Consider the following 19,970-nt stretch of genomic DNA (forward strand, 5'->3'; position numbering starts at 1 on the left):
CGACTAATTGGGTAACTTGGCAAAGTTGCCTTGGGTTGTGGTGAGGACTGCAGGTCTGCCATCTTGTCCAAATAATCGAAACCAACGCTTCTATTTCAAGGTAGTACGGACATTTCTCGGACGTTTCACCATGGTGACAATATCAAATCTTTAGTCACCTTCCTGGCGAGTGTCCTACCTTATTGTTTATTACTTTTTTTGGAAAATTAAGTCAGTGCCGTGTCATTGTCGGCATCTCGAGTCGGTCATCCTTTAACCCCTCCTCAACTTTGTACCTTCAGCACAATATTCCACACTGATTGTCCATTTCGAACTGCAACGCCACATGGGTTACTTTGTTATCCAAGTCTACCTCCCGTGTAGCCTGCTAGTGGTACTGTCCTGGGTGGCTTTCTGGATCAACAGGGAAGCTACAGCAGATAGGATAGCACTTGGTAAGTATTTTTAAATGGATTCAAAGCCTTCTTATTGCCCATCCCACCGCAATCTCACCTCGCTGATAACGCTAGCTTTTTTTATTTTGATTTTTCGCGATGAATGGTAAGAAGTCATCCAAATACGGCAGAAACTGTTTTTTAACATCATGAACGGGTTCATTATGTTGGTGCAAGAATGCCTCATCTCCTTGAAACTTCAATAAAATGCCTTGGGTTGTAAAAAAATCGTTTATTTCCCAGCAAAGAATGTGTATGTGCATATTTCGATGTTCAGTCTTAGTGCGGCTAATGATTTAAAGCGTCAGCAATTAGTGGATGGAAAGTGATAGGAAATATGGTATTCTCAGCAAGAAATGCTGCAGGGTGTAAAAAATATAGATTGCGTTTAATAGTTATGCATGGAATTTTATTCGCCTGCTGCAAAATGATAAAAGGTTATGGATACATCATGCGTTTTATCTTCACGCGATAGCGATACATTACATTCCTCGAAAACTCTCATATTATTCCAGGCATAACTACAGTACTGACAATGGCTTTCCTTGGTATAGACAACCGCACAAACCTGCCCAAGGTCTCCTACTCGACGGCCATCGACTGGTACCTTGCCACGTGCTTCGCCTTCGTCCTGGCCACAATAATCCAGTTCGCGGGCGTGCACTACTTCACCAAACACGGCAGTGGCGAGTTACACCTGATGCTCTTGGATGACGAAGAGGAAGAAGAAAGGAAGGTATAAACACGTCCTGTCTCACATGCATCTTTTGGTAACAATGCGACTGAGGAGGAACTACTTTAAGAATGGCGACGTTTTTGCTTCGTCGACACAGGCCTACGCCATTTTTAGAGCTCGTTTACAACAGGAATGTCCTACTCTGAACTATCCTCATGGATCTTCGTGCTGTTGATGCAACTGTTTGCTCAATAAGAAGCAATTTAATTATACAAGTATTTGAATAGGTACAATTCCCATTGTAATCAAACATCTTTCTGTTTTTCATTCCGCCATTTCATTTCGTCTTGTAGCAAGAAGCACGCAACTGCCACCCTGTGAGCTACTACAACAAGTACAGCGACAGAGATGGCGACCCAGCGAGCCGCGAAAAACTCAACGGCGACACCAACACGGGAATCGAATACGAAGCGAGCGAATGGATGATGAACGATAATTGCTGTATGAAGTTCTTCAACTGCCTGAGAGGCAGCGCCAAATACAGGGACATGAAGTCACGAACATCAAAACGTGGGGTGAATTCTGTCAGCAAAATTGATAGAATAGCCCGGGTTCTGTTTCCTGGATCGTTTCTGTTTTTCAATATCTGCTATTGGACGGTTTATCTGAGGATTTTATGACGACGATGTACGGAAGGCCTGGATTGTCCAAAGTTACCTTTAGAAATGTAGGATAGTCTGTTAACTTTTCAGCAATCTGGTGAAAATGAAAACATGGCGTGAACGTATGTCAAAGTAGTGTCATGTTCTCTCTCAGAACAATACTGAAATTGAAATTTTAATTCTATCCAAAAAGAAGCTCTAGTTATCGAAGTAGCGGGTATGGCTGTAGAATCGGTCCATTTGAAAATTCACTATCACCGGCTTACGTTCTATTGTATATACTATATCGATTACGAGTGCATGGTGGCAGTCGAAAATGATACATGCTTTTCACTTTGAACTGCATATATTTGTCTTATATTATGACCTGTTCCTCGATGCATGTATCAAAATGACTATGTACAGTGCATTCTTGATCATCGTATTATTTTCGATTTAGGTGTATTTCTTTTGAGCGCATTATCAGGTTTCGATAAGATGTTCTAATCTTCAGTGTTGTGATTTGGTCATCTCAGTGGGCCATTCTAAAGGACCACATTGGTTTCTTTTGTAGATATGCATGTGACAAAAGGACAGAGTCCCAAGCATCAAGTGAGCCACGTTCCAAATCCAGTAACATACATACATGTACCTCAAGAAAACTCTGACGAAAAAAAAGCAAAGAAGCAAATACATGATTACCGAATTGTCCGTCGCCGGTCTTAAAAAGTGACCAATCTTCGTACTTTCCGAATTTTCATCCCAATATTTTCATAATCTTCATCTTTTCAGAGTTTTATCACATGAAAATCAAACACGGTGTTCTGTACTTAGAAGTGAGAGTTCCATTAAATATTCAGGTTTCTGTTGGAGACAGATTGGCGACTCTGTACAATTGGCGACGAGTTCCTGTAACATAAGAATGTACACAGGCGTATACCCTATGATTTTGTGGCGTTGCTGTAAATAGATGTACATTTACATGTACTGTACCTCATGCATAGTTTACTTCATATATCATTGTGATCGCTGTGTAGGACATCGTTTGCTGCAGAAACGCGCTGTAAATACTTCATTACTTAATTACTTATCAAATAAACGTAGGCTCTACCACATTTTCGAGGGTAGCTGTATACATGTATGGTATTGTTACTGTAATTGTAACCAAAAGCCGCAATAAAAGTACATTCAACTATCATATCGGCAATCATTTGTTCCTCCCTACACTGCACACGACAGGGAAAGATGTCCTCTGCAAACCCAATACAATCATGTATTAAACCTCTACTGAACCTGTAGAGACTTTTTATTAGAATCCCATGTAGAGAGGTTTAACCGATATTTTTCGGTAAAACAACAATATCGTTCACATAATTAGCGGAAGACACTTTTGATACAGAACTACGAGTATAAAAATCAATGACTTTATTACCGGCGAGAATTATATGCTTGCCAATTTATTTGGAGCTTTTGAACATCAATCTAAAAATAGTTGCCCATCACCGTCGAATGATCAGGTAATAACTACAATAAATAAATACGAAATGCGAGGTTTCATGGTCAATGTAAATTTCTAAAACTGCTTTCATCCCCCGAAACTGAGTAATCGGGAGGGGGAACTGCACCCGGGTGGTCTGAAAAATCTGAATAGTAATCGTCCCCACACAATGAATAGTCCGGCGGAGGAATTACAGGGGCTGCTGTTGGGTGAGCCACGGCGCCATTTTGTGATATAATGGTATTTTGAAACATGTCAGAGACGACGTTTATGGTTGGTTCTGAGCTGTAGGTCGGTGGGGGTGAGTTGCTGCAGTAGGATGGAGGTTTCTCTAAATATGGGGGCGGTTTTAAGATGAATCCCGGATCTAATATGCGCCCATCTGTGACTGTTGTTAGGTTCCTCTGCCTGCTTTGAATAACTCGTGCCTGCAATCATAAGAGATTTCATAAGCATTTTTTCATCTTAATACGTGCAGGGGTACAGCTAGCGGGGGCGGGGCGGCACATTTGATACATGTAGTTTCCAGTTTGCATAACGTAGGCCAATGCCGCTGTGTTGACTGATACACAAATATATACTATAAGTGCCAAGTTTCATGACTTACCCTCCGTCTCCGGCTCGTGTTCTCACTGTTGACTCGAACTTCTTTGTAGTGGAACATCGCTATGAGTAGAGCAACAATCTGATCGAAGAGAAGAAAAATGATTACCCAACGAATTCGATTCGTTTTCTCTCAACTACAACTACTTTGGTCGATCATCTTCGGAACCATTCGGTACAATAAACTCTGGTCGTTTCGTTCTCGTCTAGAGCTGTGTATAGATGTAATTGGTAAGAGTTGACATACGTGTACCTCCATATATTATAACTGAGGACACGCGATGCCTAATTTCAAGAAGGCCAACCGGTAGCTTATACTTTAAAACTAGTCTTACATTTATACAACTCGTCGAACAACGAATGATATCTTGTGTATAAGTCACTACCGCCAAGTTGTGTACTTACATTTACAACCAGTCGAACAACGAATGATATCATGAAAGCCACCTCCCAGTTTCGTAGCACCTCGTTTGTCCTCTGCCGCTTGTGGATCATAATGACCACGGCTTCGAATGCGATCAGCGCGACCAGCACCAACATCAAGGGAATAAATAACCAATTCTTGTCCTGAAATTTAAACCAAAATACATGTTAGATGCGCGCAACCCATACTGAACTTCCAGCGGTATTGCCTCCGTAGCCTTGTCTGGAAGCTGAGCAATGTCAATACATTGAGGGTCAGGATGGCATCGACCTTGGTGAGGCACATAGCAAGCTAGGGAGTACAATGCCTATGCGTAGCCGCATCAAGCCAACAGAGGCCTACACTATTAGCAAAAGGATGTGCAGTCTCAACAAAAGACATGCACTCTCACCTTTTTGACCCCCACAAGAAACGCCAATGACGTCACAGCAAGAAAACTGTACATGCCGAACGATACGTAGATAACTATCCGAAATTCTGAAAAAGATGATTAAAAGGTAAAAACTAATAGTAATCAAAGCAAGCATCGGAATTTATTTACAAATTTGTTTCCAAAGTATTAACTTTAATTCGGTTATAAATACTCGCTAGTTTGTATGAAGGCATTTTCTCAGAGCAATAGGATTTTTTTACTATAAATTTGGTTTTGAAATTCGAAAAAATATAAGGAATAAATGCCATTATGGCAACGCAGCAAGACTCTGGACCGGAGATCACGACTTCTAGTTGACAATCATGATGTGTACCTTGTGTAATCTCTGTCCCCTCGCCTTGTACTCTGAGCAGCCTGTCTAGTAATATAGAAATACATGGCAATATCTCCAACTGAAAAATATGGCAAGGTGACAAACAAAGTGAAAAAAATATTTGGACTTAGAAATCTTTCAGAGTTGAATCAGAGTTCAAAATGAAACAACTGCCAATGCATTTCCTTTTATACGTCGTGGTCAGTGCATTGGCAGGTGGCCGTCAAAACGTCACGTCGTGACGTCACGTGAAGAACCTCTATAAACAGTTACATGAATAAATAATATTATCATGCCAATGTTGATAGCACAAACGAAAGGGTATCGTGTATAAATCAAATGTGTCGCATATAAAAATCAATGCGCGGCTCGTGTCCTAATTAGGCCCCTTTCTCTTTATTGATCAATAAAATTACGTGAGCTTTCGTAGGAGTATTTCACGAGTCTTTGATAGTCGGACATTGTTATTCACAATCGGTAAACTAATATGCACGTGATAATATTTTGCTTTCTGAATGAGCACATTCTCAACGCCTTATTTTCTTACAGGTTCGGAATCTTCGATAAAATATCATGGTCCAGTGAAGTCTTTATGTGTGTCAATCTGAACCCTTCTTATATGAAATCGACACTGACAACACCCAAAAGGGCAGGAAATTTTATCAGTGCATTATGTCATGATCATCAGACAACTTGGTGTCGCCCATGACGAGAATGCACGTGATATCTACGGGGGCTTTGCGGGCATAATATTCAGAAACGGTCTCGCATGTATAAGATCAGTGAATCTCGAGTAATTTCTTTGGATTGCACACGCGTTCGAACGTCAACCACGTTGAAATATTCACAAACTCCTTGGTATGTATTCAAAAGTATGATGAAAACCATTGATTCGTTTTTGTGATAAACCATTTTGTATTTTTGATTGAACATGGCACAGTGTGATATTTCCGGGGTTTCGGTGAATAACAACAATTAACTTTTTGTGACCAAAACATTAAATTTTTCCGTTTTTTGGTGATACTCTCGTCGATCATAAGTCACTCTTTGGCACTGGACCGATATAGGTGTTGCGTTACAGTATATCATAACAAATGGCATTTATATAAGTACATACAAATAAATGGCATGTGATACAATACAGGGACCTAAACCAAACACTTACCATAGCGCTTCCTCCCGCCACATAAGCTGCCGCCTTCGATCTGAATCCGAGCCCTTTCATTTTTCCTTCTTTCCTTTTGTGATTCCGTCCACTGCTCCGCATCACCTGATGAGCGACACGACTTTTGACTGGCGGACTTTTGTACTACTCCTCCGCCCCAACAATGTTGCTCTCCGGTCGTGATCACACCTGGTTTCGACTGGGAACTGTCACCACTCGGATCGAGTGGGCCAATATCACTCTCTGAATGGCCCGAGTGAATGTGACGTCACGAATGTCAATACTGGGCCCATACGACGCGCACTGAAGCGCATAAATAAGTAATTGATGCGGAAAAATAGTCGACATGAAAAACAGACAAGGGCAATGAGGGCATGCAGAATGCCAAGGCCTATGTGTATGTTTCATCAAATTATGGTCGTGTCGGCTGCGTATGGAACGGAGAGCTTCCATGAAATGTATACTTGGACTGAATCCTATATCAAGAGAATCGTAGTTTCTGGATGACAAGTAAAAAACAAGCTTTTCGTAACAACTCAATTCATTTTATTATAAGGTACATTCAATGTACAATGACTCTGCGCTCGATACATACTTTAACGAGTATCATACATTGACGCTGAAAATATTTCAATTGCACTCGTAGCACCAAAACAAAAGAGAACGAAAGTGCTCTTCAGGAGCGCAGTAGTTTGATGAGGGAATTAAAGGTGGCGTTATTGGATGCGCTATATCGCCATCTGGTGAGGAACCGATATAATCTGAAGCAAGTCCGAGGCGAGGCTGATGTTCTGGTGAGTAGTGTTGTATTCAGGGTTGTATGGCGGTGTCATTTCGTCGTTGCCGTAGACTGGTGGCTTTTCTAGATACGGCGGTGGTTTCAAGGTGACCCCTGGTGGACCATTGTTGCGACCATCTGTGACAGTGGTCAGGCGACTCTCCCCATTCCTCCTGGCAGCCAGTCGAGCCTGCAATAGAATCTCAATTCAGGTGATCGCCAAAATGGTTTGTTTTGCGTCGCCAAATGTTTGAGGCGCCATGAAAATCTGGTCAGAAATCGCCAAAACGGTTGTTAGATGGCGAACCCTTACATAAGATTTGTTCACGATCACCGTGGACTCGCTTTCTACTTAAAATCGACACGGGTGGAGAATACATGATACCCCTTACTGTAATGAACTAGGCAACTCTTCAGTGTGCCTGAGTTGTCTCTGAATAACCAATTTGAGCACCTACCATTCGCCGTCTGGTCATTTCCTGACTGGTGCCTCGTCCTTCCGACATTTCCTTGTAATGGTACATCGCTATTACCAGGGCGACAATCTGCGAAATTTAGAAAAAAGAAACACAATTACTAGACAATCTCCAAGCCTTGTCATCGCTTTGAGTAACCAGTCTGGTTACTCTAAGGTCATTGGTAAGAGTTGCCAAGAGGTGTATGACTGGCTCATGTCAGTCGCTTTTCCGTGCTTTACCGTCAAGCACAATGTTGTCCACTCACCATATACATTTACTTACATTTATAACAAGTCTAATGATGAATGAAATCATGAACGCAAGCTCCCATTTCCGTAGCGCCTCATTTGCCGTCTGTTTATGTATCGTAATGGCCACCGTCTCAAACACGATGAGCGCAACAAGCCACGTCATCCACGGGACGAATAACAGGCTGTGATCCTGGAATAAACATGGAGGAGGAGGTAGAAACCGCACGCCAAAGCAATGTTACCGAGCTGGGGTTATTGGTTGTCCTACCAAAACTGCGAGGTTGGAGCTACCCGAGGGTTTTTAGCAACACCTGTGGCTGTAAAAACCGTAGGCTACTGGCCAGGAGAATCATTAATTTTTTTCGAGTGTAACGAGCTTTTCCTATAATGAGTGACATTTTACAATGGTCTTGTGTGACGAGGACTAGTAAATGGCAGATTTTGCAACAACATGGCAAATCGATAATCGCCCATGCTTACCATTTTTATGCCAACAACGAACACCAGTGACATCACGGCAAACAGGGTGTACATGCCAAACGACACGTAAATGATTGTGCGAAATTCTGAAAAAGGTGTAGATGTTATTAATCGCTCACAATCTTTCCCATTGAAGATACTATGGCGTGCCCAGTATTCACTGAACCAAGTCGTTATTTTGCCGAATCCCCGACCCGATGGGCGAAGAGGACGTCACGAATGCTTAGCCAATGGCAAATGATCTGAGTAGGCTCTGAGATCGAACCGTTGGGACAGCGCAATGGGGACATCACCTACCATCTTTAATATCTATCCCCGCGTCGTAACCTTGAACAAGTCTGTCTAATACCAAGGTTAAACATGGCACAATTTCCATCTGAAAACAAGAAAATAACCATTAAAGCCAGGGACGTGTTGGGGATTAGATGTTGATTTTTTTCTATACATAATTCGCTTTCAGTCAGACGTGGCTCCTCCAAACAGGATATTTGAAAACTAACTGCAGTGAACGTAATAAAGTCGTAGGCTAACCTAAACCACTGGCCGATAGAGCCCCCCCCCCCCCCCCCCCACAGCCTGTGATAATCTTTATTTTATCTTGATTGGTAACGCCAATCATTTTTTGTCGTGCGATCTACAATTCACGCGACCAAACGTCAAATACACGTATCCAGCAGTACTAATTAACTGCTGACGTATTGAATAATGGACGTATTCTAAGTGATTACATCACCAACAATATATCAAACAATAACTATGTATGAATAATAACGTTTTCTTTTGTCCGAAGAGTTCTGGTGTTTGCGAGAGCATGCAGCACAACGAAAGTATGTTGATATTTCTTGGGTCTGTGAAACACACTGGCGTAGCTTAGCATAAGCCTAAAATAATAATTTTTAAAAATTTCCAACTCTCTTTCCAACTCTTCATGCCCTCCTTCCAACTCCTCATGCCCTCATGGCAAAATGTATTTAATTTACAAAATAAAATGCTGACGTTGCCTGTTTCAACAAAACAGCTGGTTGTGACAAGAATTCAAAATCCTGCGACACTTTGATGTGAGCATCAAGTGCAATATAGTATTATCACACTTTTAAGCAAAATTGCATGAAGAATACTCACCAATGTGACCACACCAGCCACATAAGCCGCCGCCCTCGAATTAAATCTTGCTTTCATGTTTCTCCTTCCGCTTGCTCCACTCACTTCCCTGAAATGTTCCTGTGGTCACAGCTGATTGCGAACTGACATAGCTCGGCACGAGCCCCGTGTTTAGCACCACCGATCTGTCACCTCGGAAGGAATGACCAGAGCGCAGTGACATCACGAATGTCAACATCTGTAACGGCCATGTTTGAATTTATGCGCACTGAGGCACGTCATTGGTCGAGTCATCTGGTCACCAGGCTAATCCATGTGTCTAATATGTACTGTAGGATATTGAGAGATATGCCTGCGGCCAATATCTCACTCTCAATAAGTGGATAGGGCATCGCTGTACTCTGAATTTTGAGCACCCCTCCATCGCACCCCGTCTGAACTTCAAATGTACCTTATACCAAGTTTGCGGTGACCAGGCACGATTAGTGTCTCGACACATTTGAAAACTAAAGCCATTTCCACCACGTCATGGTCAAGGAAAGGACATACCGAGAGTCATTTACAGGTGACTCACGTTATGACCTAGCGCATTAAAGTAACATTCCTCGTTTCAGTTATTGCAGACTTAGACATTTTACGGTCGAGAATCAATGAGAGAAGCCTATTCACTTAGGGATTGTTTCGGGTAAAGACTTTCAAACCTGAAATATGATGAAGCAAACTTATGGGAAAACGAATGGAAGACATGAGGATATACAGAAGAAATCCCGGGTGAGCGCTTCCTGGCACTGATTTGTTGTCATCAAGAAAGGCAAGAGGAACTTCTTTTTACTTCGATACAGTTTATTCACTTATCAACACAAGTATCCCATGCATATTTTATGACCTGTATCACCTAGTCGCGCAACAACTGACGCACCGACGTATTCCGGTGTAAAAGTAAAAAGTGTCCCCCTGGAAAAAGTGTCCGCCCCTATTGTATTCTGCAATATGGTTCTATAGAGACCCTGACCGTCAATAGCTCAGAGATTGAAGCGCATAATAGAATCCTTTGTTCCCGGACATTTTATCCTAGGACATTTTAAACTTCTACACCGGCAATATCCCACTGACCGGTCTTATGGTATTGCGGGCATCGTACTTGTTTTCAGAACATGTGGCAGTCATACGGGGCGACGAAGTGTTACAAAACTGTACAGTCTTACAAGACTGTGAAGTCTGAGTTACAAAACTGTGTAGTCTGTGACGCACGGCCGCCAAGTTCACTGTATTTACATAGTCAGTCCCACGGCAGTTTTTCGTGACTGTATGACTGACTGGTCGATTGTACTAAACAATGAAAATATCCGTAACATTCTGATCAAACTTCAGAATCTGTAGTATTGGCCCGCTTGTAATCGCCCTTTCCATTGGCTGAGCCTGTCGAGGTGAAGGTTGTATCCTTCCGGTTGAGAGAGGTACTCCTGGTCCCGGATGTTGTGACTGACACTTCAGTGATCGTTGAGCGCCACATCTTGAAGATGCGCTTATTAAAGGCAAACCCGAGAGCGAGAAAAACGCCACTCAAAGTGTTGAATATGATAAAACAATACCAGATGGCAGTGGCATTTGTCAGAGCTCCAATGAAACCTAAAATCCATGTAAACCCAATAAGAGTGGAGATTTTTGCGTAAAGAAGAAAATCCATCTTGCTCGCACCCTGTTCTGTTGCATTTTTAGTTATTTTTTTTGTCCGGACTATCGAGATTGCCGTGGCTACGAAGAGACCAATATTCACTGTTACGATTGTCGCGACGGGGATAAAGAAAGCGTAAAGTAGGCCGTCTCTCTCGGAGATCCAGCAGGATGTCCCGGAGCCGTCCATGATGCCGTAACCGATAGCGCCACCACCGGTGGTATCCAGCACCACACAGATCAAGGCGATGACTCCGGGGACACCGTAGGCGTACACGCAGAACTTTATCAGTGACTTTCGCGGGCTTGACCGACTCATAGAGGTCATCGCAACTGTGAAAGTCCGCACTAGATTTATTGCAATTGCGTTCATCCAAAAGAATGTAGACAGCCAAGCATAATGATGAATGACTGAAAATGCATAGCAGACACCAGCGATTGAACTGGGAAGCGTTGATGTCACGAATAGAAGTTGTGCAAAAAGCAAGATGGCGCATAAATTCATCAACATCGTTCCTGGGAGTGTACGCAGTTTTGGGAAAATAGCATAGGTTACGAGAATGTATATGAGGAATAGTATAGACAATGAAAGACCTACGATGGTTAGAATTACGCTAACAGAATCCGTATGCGCGTACAAACGGGCTTCCCGATGGCAGACGAAGACAGTGTCGCCAATGACCGTGTACGAGTCTACCGACAGTTCGTCTCCAGAACCAACGAAGATGAGACCAGTAGAAGTCGTGTTTGCCTCAAAGTCATCCCGGCTAAAATTCAAAATTTTACATCCTTTGAATTTCTCTGAATGGACATCGCACACGCTGAAATATAGCTGGTCTTTTTCGTTGATTGTTTCTAAGGGCCGTAATGTCTCCGCCTCCTTGGGGAACACCCACGAGGACAGAAAGTCCACCAATTCCATGTCCTCGCGGATATCAATGAGGTCACCCTCGGCGCACTTCAGAGGCCGCGTAACATTTAAATTTGTGATATTAAAGGTCATGCCCGACCAAACTGACGCACGCGCAGTTTCGTTTATTTTCATTGCCAAATTGCCAATGTGACTGTCTTTATTCTTCCTACAGAAGAAAGACGTCATAACCTCTGTACCACTTCCATACGTAACCTCCTCTCCGCCCAACAACTCCTTAGTTTTAACATTCACAGGTTTTAAAGTCGCTTTTAAATCAACGATATCACTTTCCAACACCTCCAATGTCCTCGCGACGGCTTTCAACATCAACTTACTCCAGTCGTTTCCAAATCTATCATCATCCGCAAAGATAAGCACAAGCGGCGCAGTAAAAGTGTACTTCATCTCGACAGTGAAGACGTCATGGCCACCGTGTATTGGGTTTGCAAATGCTTCGTCAAAAGGGTTGCGAATACACTCCCCGCGCCATTCTGTATGCGTGACGTCACAACGCCGCGGTGTCTGACACTCCTTCGACAATGTGTCATACACCATTCCCTCCGGACAACCCTTGACACGTCCTTCACCATCATGGTCAAGATGGAATAAGTCACGAAAGTTTGGGCCTTTCCGCATCGCAACGTCCGAATCGGGCGGCATCATCGCGCCTGGCAAATGAAACAACGCGGTGTGTCCGATGAAAGGGCACGCAACACTTTCGTCACTGAGCCCGTTACAGAGGAGACAGTAGACGTTCTTGAAGCGCAGAGGGAGATGGCCCTTCTCCTGAAGAGAAAACACGTCCGCGTTATACAAGTTACACTTCCTCTTAAATTCCTCAAAACCCTGGATGGAGTTCCTTAAAGGTTCTGCACATGTGGAGATGACATTCGATGAACCGAAATACTGGTGTGAAATTTGCTTATAATCATAACTCGGATCGCACATCCGTAGGAATTGATCACCAGCAGGTGGAAAGAATCTGTTAAATTCTCGTTTTGCTTTTGCATTCAAAAATGACGCGATTTCGTTCTGGATGTTGATATCCAAGTCGTTGTTGTCACTGCTCCAGAATATGGTTTTTGATAAGGTTTTCCCGAAACACTGGGCACAGTAGACGTTCTTATACGGGATACTTGCCACAGTGACGGGGGCTGCACGGTAGATCGTCGAGTCATCGTTGTAGTGACACGCACGTGCAAAATAATCGTCACTTCCGTCCGGACAGCGGGAAACAAGAACCGTATCTGTCTTTAACGAGCAGCGTAAATAATGTTCCTTGGATCTCAAAACCGCTGCAAGTTTTGTTGCCAATTTCTTTGATTTTGCACAACCTTCGTAATTGTAACAACAATCATTGAATATTTCACAGAATGAATCGCAATAGCATTGTGCGAAACCGTCAGTGTGCGGGTTCCCACATCGGCTGGACTCCCCGCAAACCTGCCGAGGACACATTCGTATATTTTCCTTGCTTCCAAAAGGAATGTAAACCTCGCCTTTGACCGAAAACTCCGATGCGATCGGATCGAAAGGAAGCTGATTGCCGCCATCTTGTACGTTTTCCCTAGCACCCTCTATCGGTATAAGGTCTGGTATCTTTATGACTGGCAGCGTGATGGGAATGAGAAGAGGGTGTTCAGTGGGTCCCTGGGCGTCCGTTCCGTTGTCTAGTACTTTCCGGAGGCCGGTACAACTGGTAAGGAACCCTGGAGGAAATTAAAATTATGATCAAGATACAGCCTCCAAGATATATACATGTACATGTAATTCTATATCATGTGACCATAAGCCATGTGATGCCATGATGTCCCGCCAAGACAAAACTAATACGCCCGTTTTGTCTCTGTTGACCAGGGCAACTCGCTCCTATTTCCTTATTTTCAGATAGATCTACTGGACATGTAATTTCTTTCTAGTAAAGTTACTATTTTTTGCAGTAAATGATTGTTTCAAGGATCCTGAACAGTATTTCCGTGGGTGAAGGCGACCATGTATAGCATGTGCATACCCGGGCCTGAATAATGTTTACCAGAAATGCTTGAAAAGTTTCTTGTTTACAAAGGTACTTATCTCCGAGAAATGTACAACCCTCGGCAATTACCTTGAGTGCAGCCCAGCTGGAGTAATTGAAGAATGGCAGGAAAGAAAGAAGGATGGGATGAAGTGATGAGGGATGAAGTGATGAGGAATGAATATGATAGGCATCAGAACATGCGAGCGAACCTGAACAATGAGAGGAAACGGAGACATTTCCATTGGCCTACTTGCTGAAATGGATGGTTTAGCTTCCTGATGAACACTTCCTGATGAAGTTATCGGCCCGCCTTCCACGATAATAATGGATTACATCACGGCAGATCTCCAAGTTTAGCCAGAGATGGCTGGGATCTGGTGTTGCTTATACATATCAAAGACTGGCGAGATTGAGGGGAATCTAAACCCTATGGTAATCTCGGGGAGATACTCGAGGAGATAAACGGGCATGCGGATATAAAGCTGTCTAAGCTAAAACATGCCTCAAGCTGATGAGGCCTTTAGCTTCTACCGTTATCTTGATGATGTGCTTACGGTCATCAGTGTACTTGCCTTGCCAACTAAACTGATCAATGCTTGAAAACTAAACATAAAACTGGCAAATCAGAATCCCTCAATCCTGCTTCATCGGTTATGTCTTCTGATTTGATCCAATCACAAGGGAGTCTTTGAGTAAGATGTCCGGTGAACAAGAGGTGAATGCCATCTGACGTTCTTTTCCAGTTGCGGGGACCTATAGTTTTATACTCACCTAAGATACATAAGCCCACCAATGTGGCCTCCATTTGCTCATTCCCCTTGGCGCTCATCACTGCTATCATCTTGTCATGTCAGAGTATCACCAAGTATAGTTTGCCTCGATTAACCATTGAACTCTTCACCGATAGGAACCAGTATATACATGTAGCTGACTTTCACGCTGTACAAATGTTTACCAGACTGAAAGAACAAACAACACTCAATGTAAGGAAATATTCGGCCAGTGTTGTGCGTTAGAGAGGTACGCCATTCTTGTGCATTGTACATGCATATACTGGACTCGCACTTAGAATCACAATTTTTGTCAGAATCGCCACTTCCATGAAATGATGACCAACTTTCGCAACAAAATCACCACCTCTTTCGTAACAGATTCACATTTTTCTTAACAGAATTCCATGTATATGCCTATACATTTTTCAAGACAGATATGTATATATCTAGAAAGTGGAAATAATGCCCGTATATAGTTATGTCATGCATAATCACTTTGATAAGCAGAATTTCTATCATATTCACCCATGATACATGTATGCCTATACATGTAATTCTTGGCCTGTGCATTTTGATAACCAAGAAGGCTGGGCAAGGGAAATTATACTTGTCATAAATCAGGAGCAGTCGTTTATACCAAAAAAGAAGCATGGCCGCTTAAAACAGAAATGTTGGAGTAGCAGATTAGCATTACAAAAAAGCACGAATCCTACAATCATGGTATATGGCATGGCGAATTACCGGCGGTGAACATCAGTCCTAAAGTTTCCTCCTTTCAGTAAGGACATTCGCACAACGCCGGTAGATCGGCATGGGAATATTGGTTTATCAACTAAAAAAAGTGTACGCGCTTGGGAAATAGAACAACTTCAGGAAACCTGAGTTTATTGTGAAATTGCGAACTGGAATCGGTGGCTTTTAGGCCTAACAAATGTTAACTATCCCTGATTACCAATAAGTAGCAAGTTATGCCAGACGAGGAATCTCTGGATCCCTGGTCAGGTAAATCATTACTTATATCTGATAAACAGCAATGATTTCTAGCCTTTGTATATATAAATGAAGATAGGTGGTTCTCTCGTAATTAGTTATTACACTCTTGATCTCAAGCCGTAGTACGTTCCAAAATGCTATTCCCACCAGAAATTTGCTGGGAGAGCAATGGTTTCGAAAAAAAACTACCTTCTTAGGGCCTCTCTTTACTCTCTTTGCACAGAGTTTGTGAAAGAAAAACACAAACTTGTCGGTCAGTATCCAGAGATCAAGACCAGTAATACTGCCACTGTATTCATATTGGACATGATCGAACTAAGAATAGCGATGGCTACTTATTCGAAAGTTCGTTACTTCTTTTCCCAGTTTCCTGGGACCTCAGAAAACTATTTATTCTGACGAAAGTGGGCCTAACCAAAATTAATCATAATCTTTAATTCTGTTTGCAGGCAGATTGGCGACGGGTTACGCCATGAGGTTAACATGCTATCATGTAGCATAATTTTTGCCAAAGAACTTCTATGTAACTCTTTGATTATCATGAGGTTATCCCCAATACTACCAGCGTTTTATCTGATATCAACACGGTACGGATGTTTATACTCCAAGAAAAACTATAAAAGTAAAAGTTAATACATTTTGTACAGCCTACCAGCCACAGATGAATAAATAAATCTCAGAAGGAAAATACACCATGATTTATCAGAAATTTGGTGCGCTACCTCCTTTGGCGACCTCCTGACTGCAAACGAAGAGCAAGTACAACGGTCACACAACAACATTCAGCGAGTATAACTGTCATAAAACTACATTTAGAAAGCATATGTACAACTGTCACAACAACTACATCCAGAAAGTACAACTGTCACGACGACGACGACGACGACGACGACGACGACAACAACAACAACAACCAGAAAGACAGTACATGTATAACTTTCACTGCAAACATCCAGAAAGTACTACTCTCGCAACAACAACTGCGGTACAACGGCCGACTCATAAGATATCCAAAAAGTACAGCTTTTTTGTATAGTCACATCAACAAAGTAGTAGGCAGGCCGTATTTCTCTCATAGCGATAGAAAAAACACCAACTTTGCACAGCAAACATGGCTTAGCCTAACGTAGACCGGCCTTGGCCCGCCCCACGACGACCGAGGAACATCATAGCCATGTGTCAAACGACGATAAAGCACTGGTTGGTTTTGCAAAGAAGGCACTTACGACAGTGCAGATCATGCAGAGTACAGGACTTCGCAGTTCATACCTGACAACTCTTCTCTCTTTACCACGCCATCCCGTGCTGACCGTCCGTTTCTTCAGTCCACAGTTGGTACCACGTTCCATCGCCTTCCTTCGATTCTTTGAGAAATTAGTCTTTCCAATTTTGACCTATCAAATTCGATCCGATCATTCCGGAAACCCGTGTCTAATTGTCCAGCCAGAAGCATTGACTTCATTCGAAATAAGGCTGAATGGCATCATTAAGCTACATCAGAATGAATCGAAAGATGCCCTTGATGAAGCCAAAAATGAAAATTGGTATCTGTAAATGGGTCAGCAATTAATTGAACAGCACTTAGATCACCCAGCTGTGGTTTCTGGTATAGTGTAAAACTAGCAAATTCCTCTTTTCCGTTGAGATTATGTGATCTAAAAATAGTCCATTTACAACTCAGAGTAGCTATCTTCGTCTCCGTTACAACGAACTTCTAACCTCTGCGTATTGCTTATTCGCATTAAAGGAAATATCGCCCGCACAGAACACAATGCTCTTCCCGCGCCTGAAGCATACACAACACGACGCATTCAGCAGACCGAATGTAGCCGACTGCGTTTTCTTCTGCGCAATAGGAAATAAGAGATACATTCTCGTGGAGGTGAAAATGTAGGCTAAAAAGCTGGTTTGGCGAAACAACATCCAATCTTCAGCAAAACTTTCACACCAGCCATCCGAAGGAACCTTTCATCAGCTACACTTTCACATTTGCAATCAAGGGACCTAGGCTACCATCAGCAACACTTTCACACCACTAATCAAGGAACCTTTCATCAGCTACACTTTCACATTTGCAATCAAGGGACCTAGGCTACCATCAGCAACACTTTCACACCACTAATCAAGGGACCTACCATCACCAACTCTTTCACAGCTGGAATCAATCCGGGACCTACCATCAGCAACACGGAGAACAGAGCTGGACAACCGCGATCAAAGAAAGATCAGAATCAACTGATTACACGTCCCAGTTCACGAACTGAATCATGTGAAAGAAGCATGAAGTATTGCGCCCGACCAAAAAACGATTTCGCCGCCACTCAAATCATCCAGTATCAGTTCCCTTACAACGGATTTCTCACCTGCGTCTACTGCAGCTGAGTTCTGTCACATCCTCGTTGTCGTCCATTAACATCAATATCTTGCCGAATGAAGGTCTCTCAGAACGTGTATGCCCTCAGCTATGCTAAGTGAAAATGAGTAGGGTGCTGTTATATTAATTTAAAGTAATTTTCTCCATAAATAGGCCACTATACTTCTCTAGCACATTTGATCGACGATATCCTGAATACAAGCAATCCGCGGCTGCAATCCAACAACATAACAGTCGTCTTGTTGGCATGATTCCACCGCAAGTCACAAATCGCAATCGGTCTTTTGCGCGGGGCGCTTTAAGAAGTAACGGCAAAGCTCTGGGCTCCATTCACAACTTTCAGCAACTTAATTTTGTGACTCAAGCATATCCCTGGCCGACTGATCCCCATCCCCCGTCCGAGACCAAGAGGAGACTTCAAAAACAAAGGGAGGCGAGCAAAGACGAACTATAGTTTTAGACCTCATGTTGTCTCCACCCTTCCTGTCCTCCCCAGACAGATTTTTCTTCATTTTAGTCGCCATATCAATCAGGTTACCATCAATATCACTCGACATCGTTCTATATGTGCTGCTATATGCTCCTTTTCCCGCCGGGCTATGCGTCATGTTGACCAACACTTGGAAAGTTTGTTTTAGGTCAATATCTCACCTCTATGCTTATCAAATTGCTGATAGTTTGAAAACGTTATAAAAGAGTTGTCAAGTCATTGGTGTATGTCGACAGTTTTGAGTCATACAGCAGTTTAAAATTTTTCATACCAGGAGACTCCCGAGACATTTTATTATTCGTAATCCTATAGTCGCTCTTCCCCAGAAACCGCTAGCTGAAGTGGTTAGAGGGAGGGACGAGACCGATTAAGCTGTATCACAAAAAAGGACATGTGATACTAACGGACAGCTTCCAAAATCTGCAATCAATGATCCACACTGTCTGTTATGCCCATGGCCATGGCGTCAAAATGTCCCGTCGATTGCGACAGTATATTTACAGTACATGTATTTACTTTGTACATTATCGTCCCGCATACAAATTGGCCCAAGGTCTGTCCACTATGAAAGCGAAAATAGGAACCTGGGGCGATTGATAAACAACATTCCTGTCCTAAAATCACAATCATTTTCGAATCATACCTAATTAGGTCTCGTTTACGTTTAATGACCAGACGAGTGTGTTGTACCACGAGACATATCAGAAAAACCGAGTCACAGGGAGAACATGAATTTTTGATCATGATTCATGGGACTTATCTGGGAGAAACTGATTAACCTTCCATGTATACTTATCAAGACTGAGTTGCTCATGGAAAAAGTCCATTCGTCTCAAGTTGTTCTAACGGGGACAAAGTCACAACCAGGCACGGATAAGACCACTTTAAACAGCAGCTGATTTTATGCTGGGAATGTTGCAGATATGTAGTGCCATAAGTACTCATCATGAACGGATGTGCCATTAATCACACCCGGTAATCGCGATTTTGATTTGTCCTAATAACCCATTTGTGGTGTAATAGATATAAATACTTGGTAAAGTATCTGTCATTGTGACATAAAATGCCATATCCCTGAATGGATAAGTGGCCAAGGTCTCCATCAACGAAATATTATTGAATTTGTCATTCAATATCATCATCATTATCCATCGTTTATTATCTCCAAGTTTTGTAACAATGCCCTCGTTTTTTGTAACAATGAATTGTCTTGATTTAATTTTTAATTTTTTTAGATTCATCAATGAAATCAAAAGTAATTTAGTCTAAGATTGGTTCCTTGATAACCATTTTGATAATCAAGGAGATAACCGTTGGCTTTGAGGCATTTATTCTTTGTCTCACGGAGTAAACATTTTATGACAGCTGCCAAACGCGTTTACAAGGGTATAAAAGATATGGAGAGACACGTTGAGTTGTGACTTTCTTAACTCTCTTACCAAGTTGGCAAGACGATGGGGCAGCAAGTCGTTCTGTGTTGT

The 19,970-nt window shown here is 42.5% G+C and overlaps 4 protein-coding genes across 11 annotated transcripts in view; 1 reads left to right on the forward strand and 3 right to left on the reverse strand.

Moving 5' to 3' along the window:
• LOC135493945 (gamma-aminobutyric acid receptor alpha-like) overlaps positions 1-2,949 on the forward strand; it is a 49,802-nt gene extending 46,853 nt beyond the window's left edge. For both annotated transcript variants that reach the window (XM_064781629.1, XM_064781632.1), the window contains exons 8-10: positions 282-434; positions 950-1,170; positions 1,464-2,949. In XM_064781629.1, coding sequence (XP_064637699.1) covers positions 282-434; positions 950-1,170; positions 1,464-1,790 — 701 coding nt within the window. In that variant the 3' untranslated portion in view covers positions 1,791-2,949. The remainder of the gene's footprint in view (positions 1-281; positions 435-949; positions 1,171-1,463) is intronic.
• Positions 2,950-3,200: 251 nt separating this feature from the next.
• LOC135494144 (uncharacterized) lies at positions 3,201-6,307 on the reverse strand. The gene is made up of 6 exons (XM_064781951.1): positions 6,188-6,307; positions 5,023-5,101; positions 4,668-4,753; positions 4,258-4,419; positions 3,857-3,934; positions 3,201-3,677 (listed from the first exon to the last, which is right to left on the reverse strand). The coding sequence occupies exons 1-6, from the start codon at positions 6,287-6,289 to the stop codon at positions 3,312-3,314; spliced, it is 873 nt and encodes a 290-aa protein (XP_064638021.1). The 5' UTR covers positions 6,290-6,307; the 3' UTR covers positions 3,201-3,311.
• A 421-nt stretch (positions 6,308-6,728) lies between these two features.
• Positions 6,729-9,950, reverse strand: LOC135493943 (uncharacterized). Its single transcript, XM_064781627.1, has 6 exons — positions 9,277-9,950; positions 8,452-8,530; positions 8,155-8,240; positions 7,706-7,864; positions 7,424-7,510; positions 6,729-7,155 (listed from the first exon to the last, which is right to left on the reverse strand). Exons 1-6 carry the CDS (start codon positions 9,331-9,333, stop codon positions 6,916-6,918), a joined length of 708 nt encoding a protein of 235 aa, XP_064637697.1. The 5' UTR covers positions 9,334-9,950; the 3' UTR covers positions 6,729-6,915.
• A 151-nt stretch (positions 9,951-10,101) lies between these two features.
• Positions 10,102-18,391, reverse strand: LOC135493680 (uncharacterized). 7 transcript variants are annotated; one of them, XM_064781184.1, is made up of 4 exons: positions 17,989-18,391; positions 16,895-17,116; positions 14,631-14,818; positions 10,102-13,551 (listed from the first exon to the last, which is right to left on the reverse strand). In XM_064781184.1, exons 3-4 carry the CDS (start codon positions 14,698-14,700, stop codon positions 10,616-10,618), a joined length of 3,006 nt encoding a protein of 1,001 aa, XP_064637254.1. In that variant the 5' UTR covers positions 14,701-14,818; positions 16,895-17,116; positions 17,989-18,391; the 3' UTR covers positions 10,102-10,615. The 7 variants fall into 7 exon arrangements, with proteins under 7 accessions (XP_064637254.1, XP_064637252.1, XP_064637250.1 ...); XM_064781182.1 differs by having other exon boundaries at positions 16,895-17,280; XM_064781180.1 differs by having other exon boundaries at positions 16,895-17,470.
• Between the last annotated feature and the right edge of the window lie 1,579 nt (positions 18,392-19,970).

This window comes from Lineus longissimus, chromosome 9 (genome assembly GCF_910592395.1).
Source record: "Lineus longissimus chromosome 9, tnLinLong1.2, whole genome shotgun sequence".
Lineage (NCBI taxonomy): Eukaryota > Metazoa > Nemertea > Pilidiophora > Heteronemertea > Lineidae > Lineus > Lineus longissimus.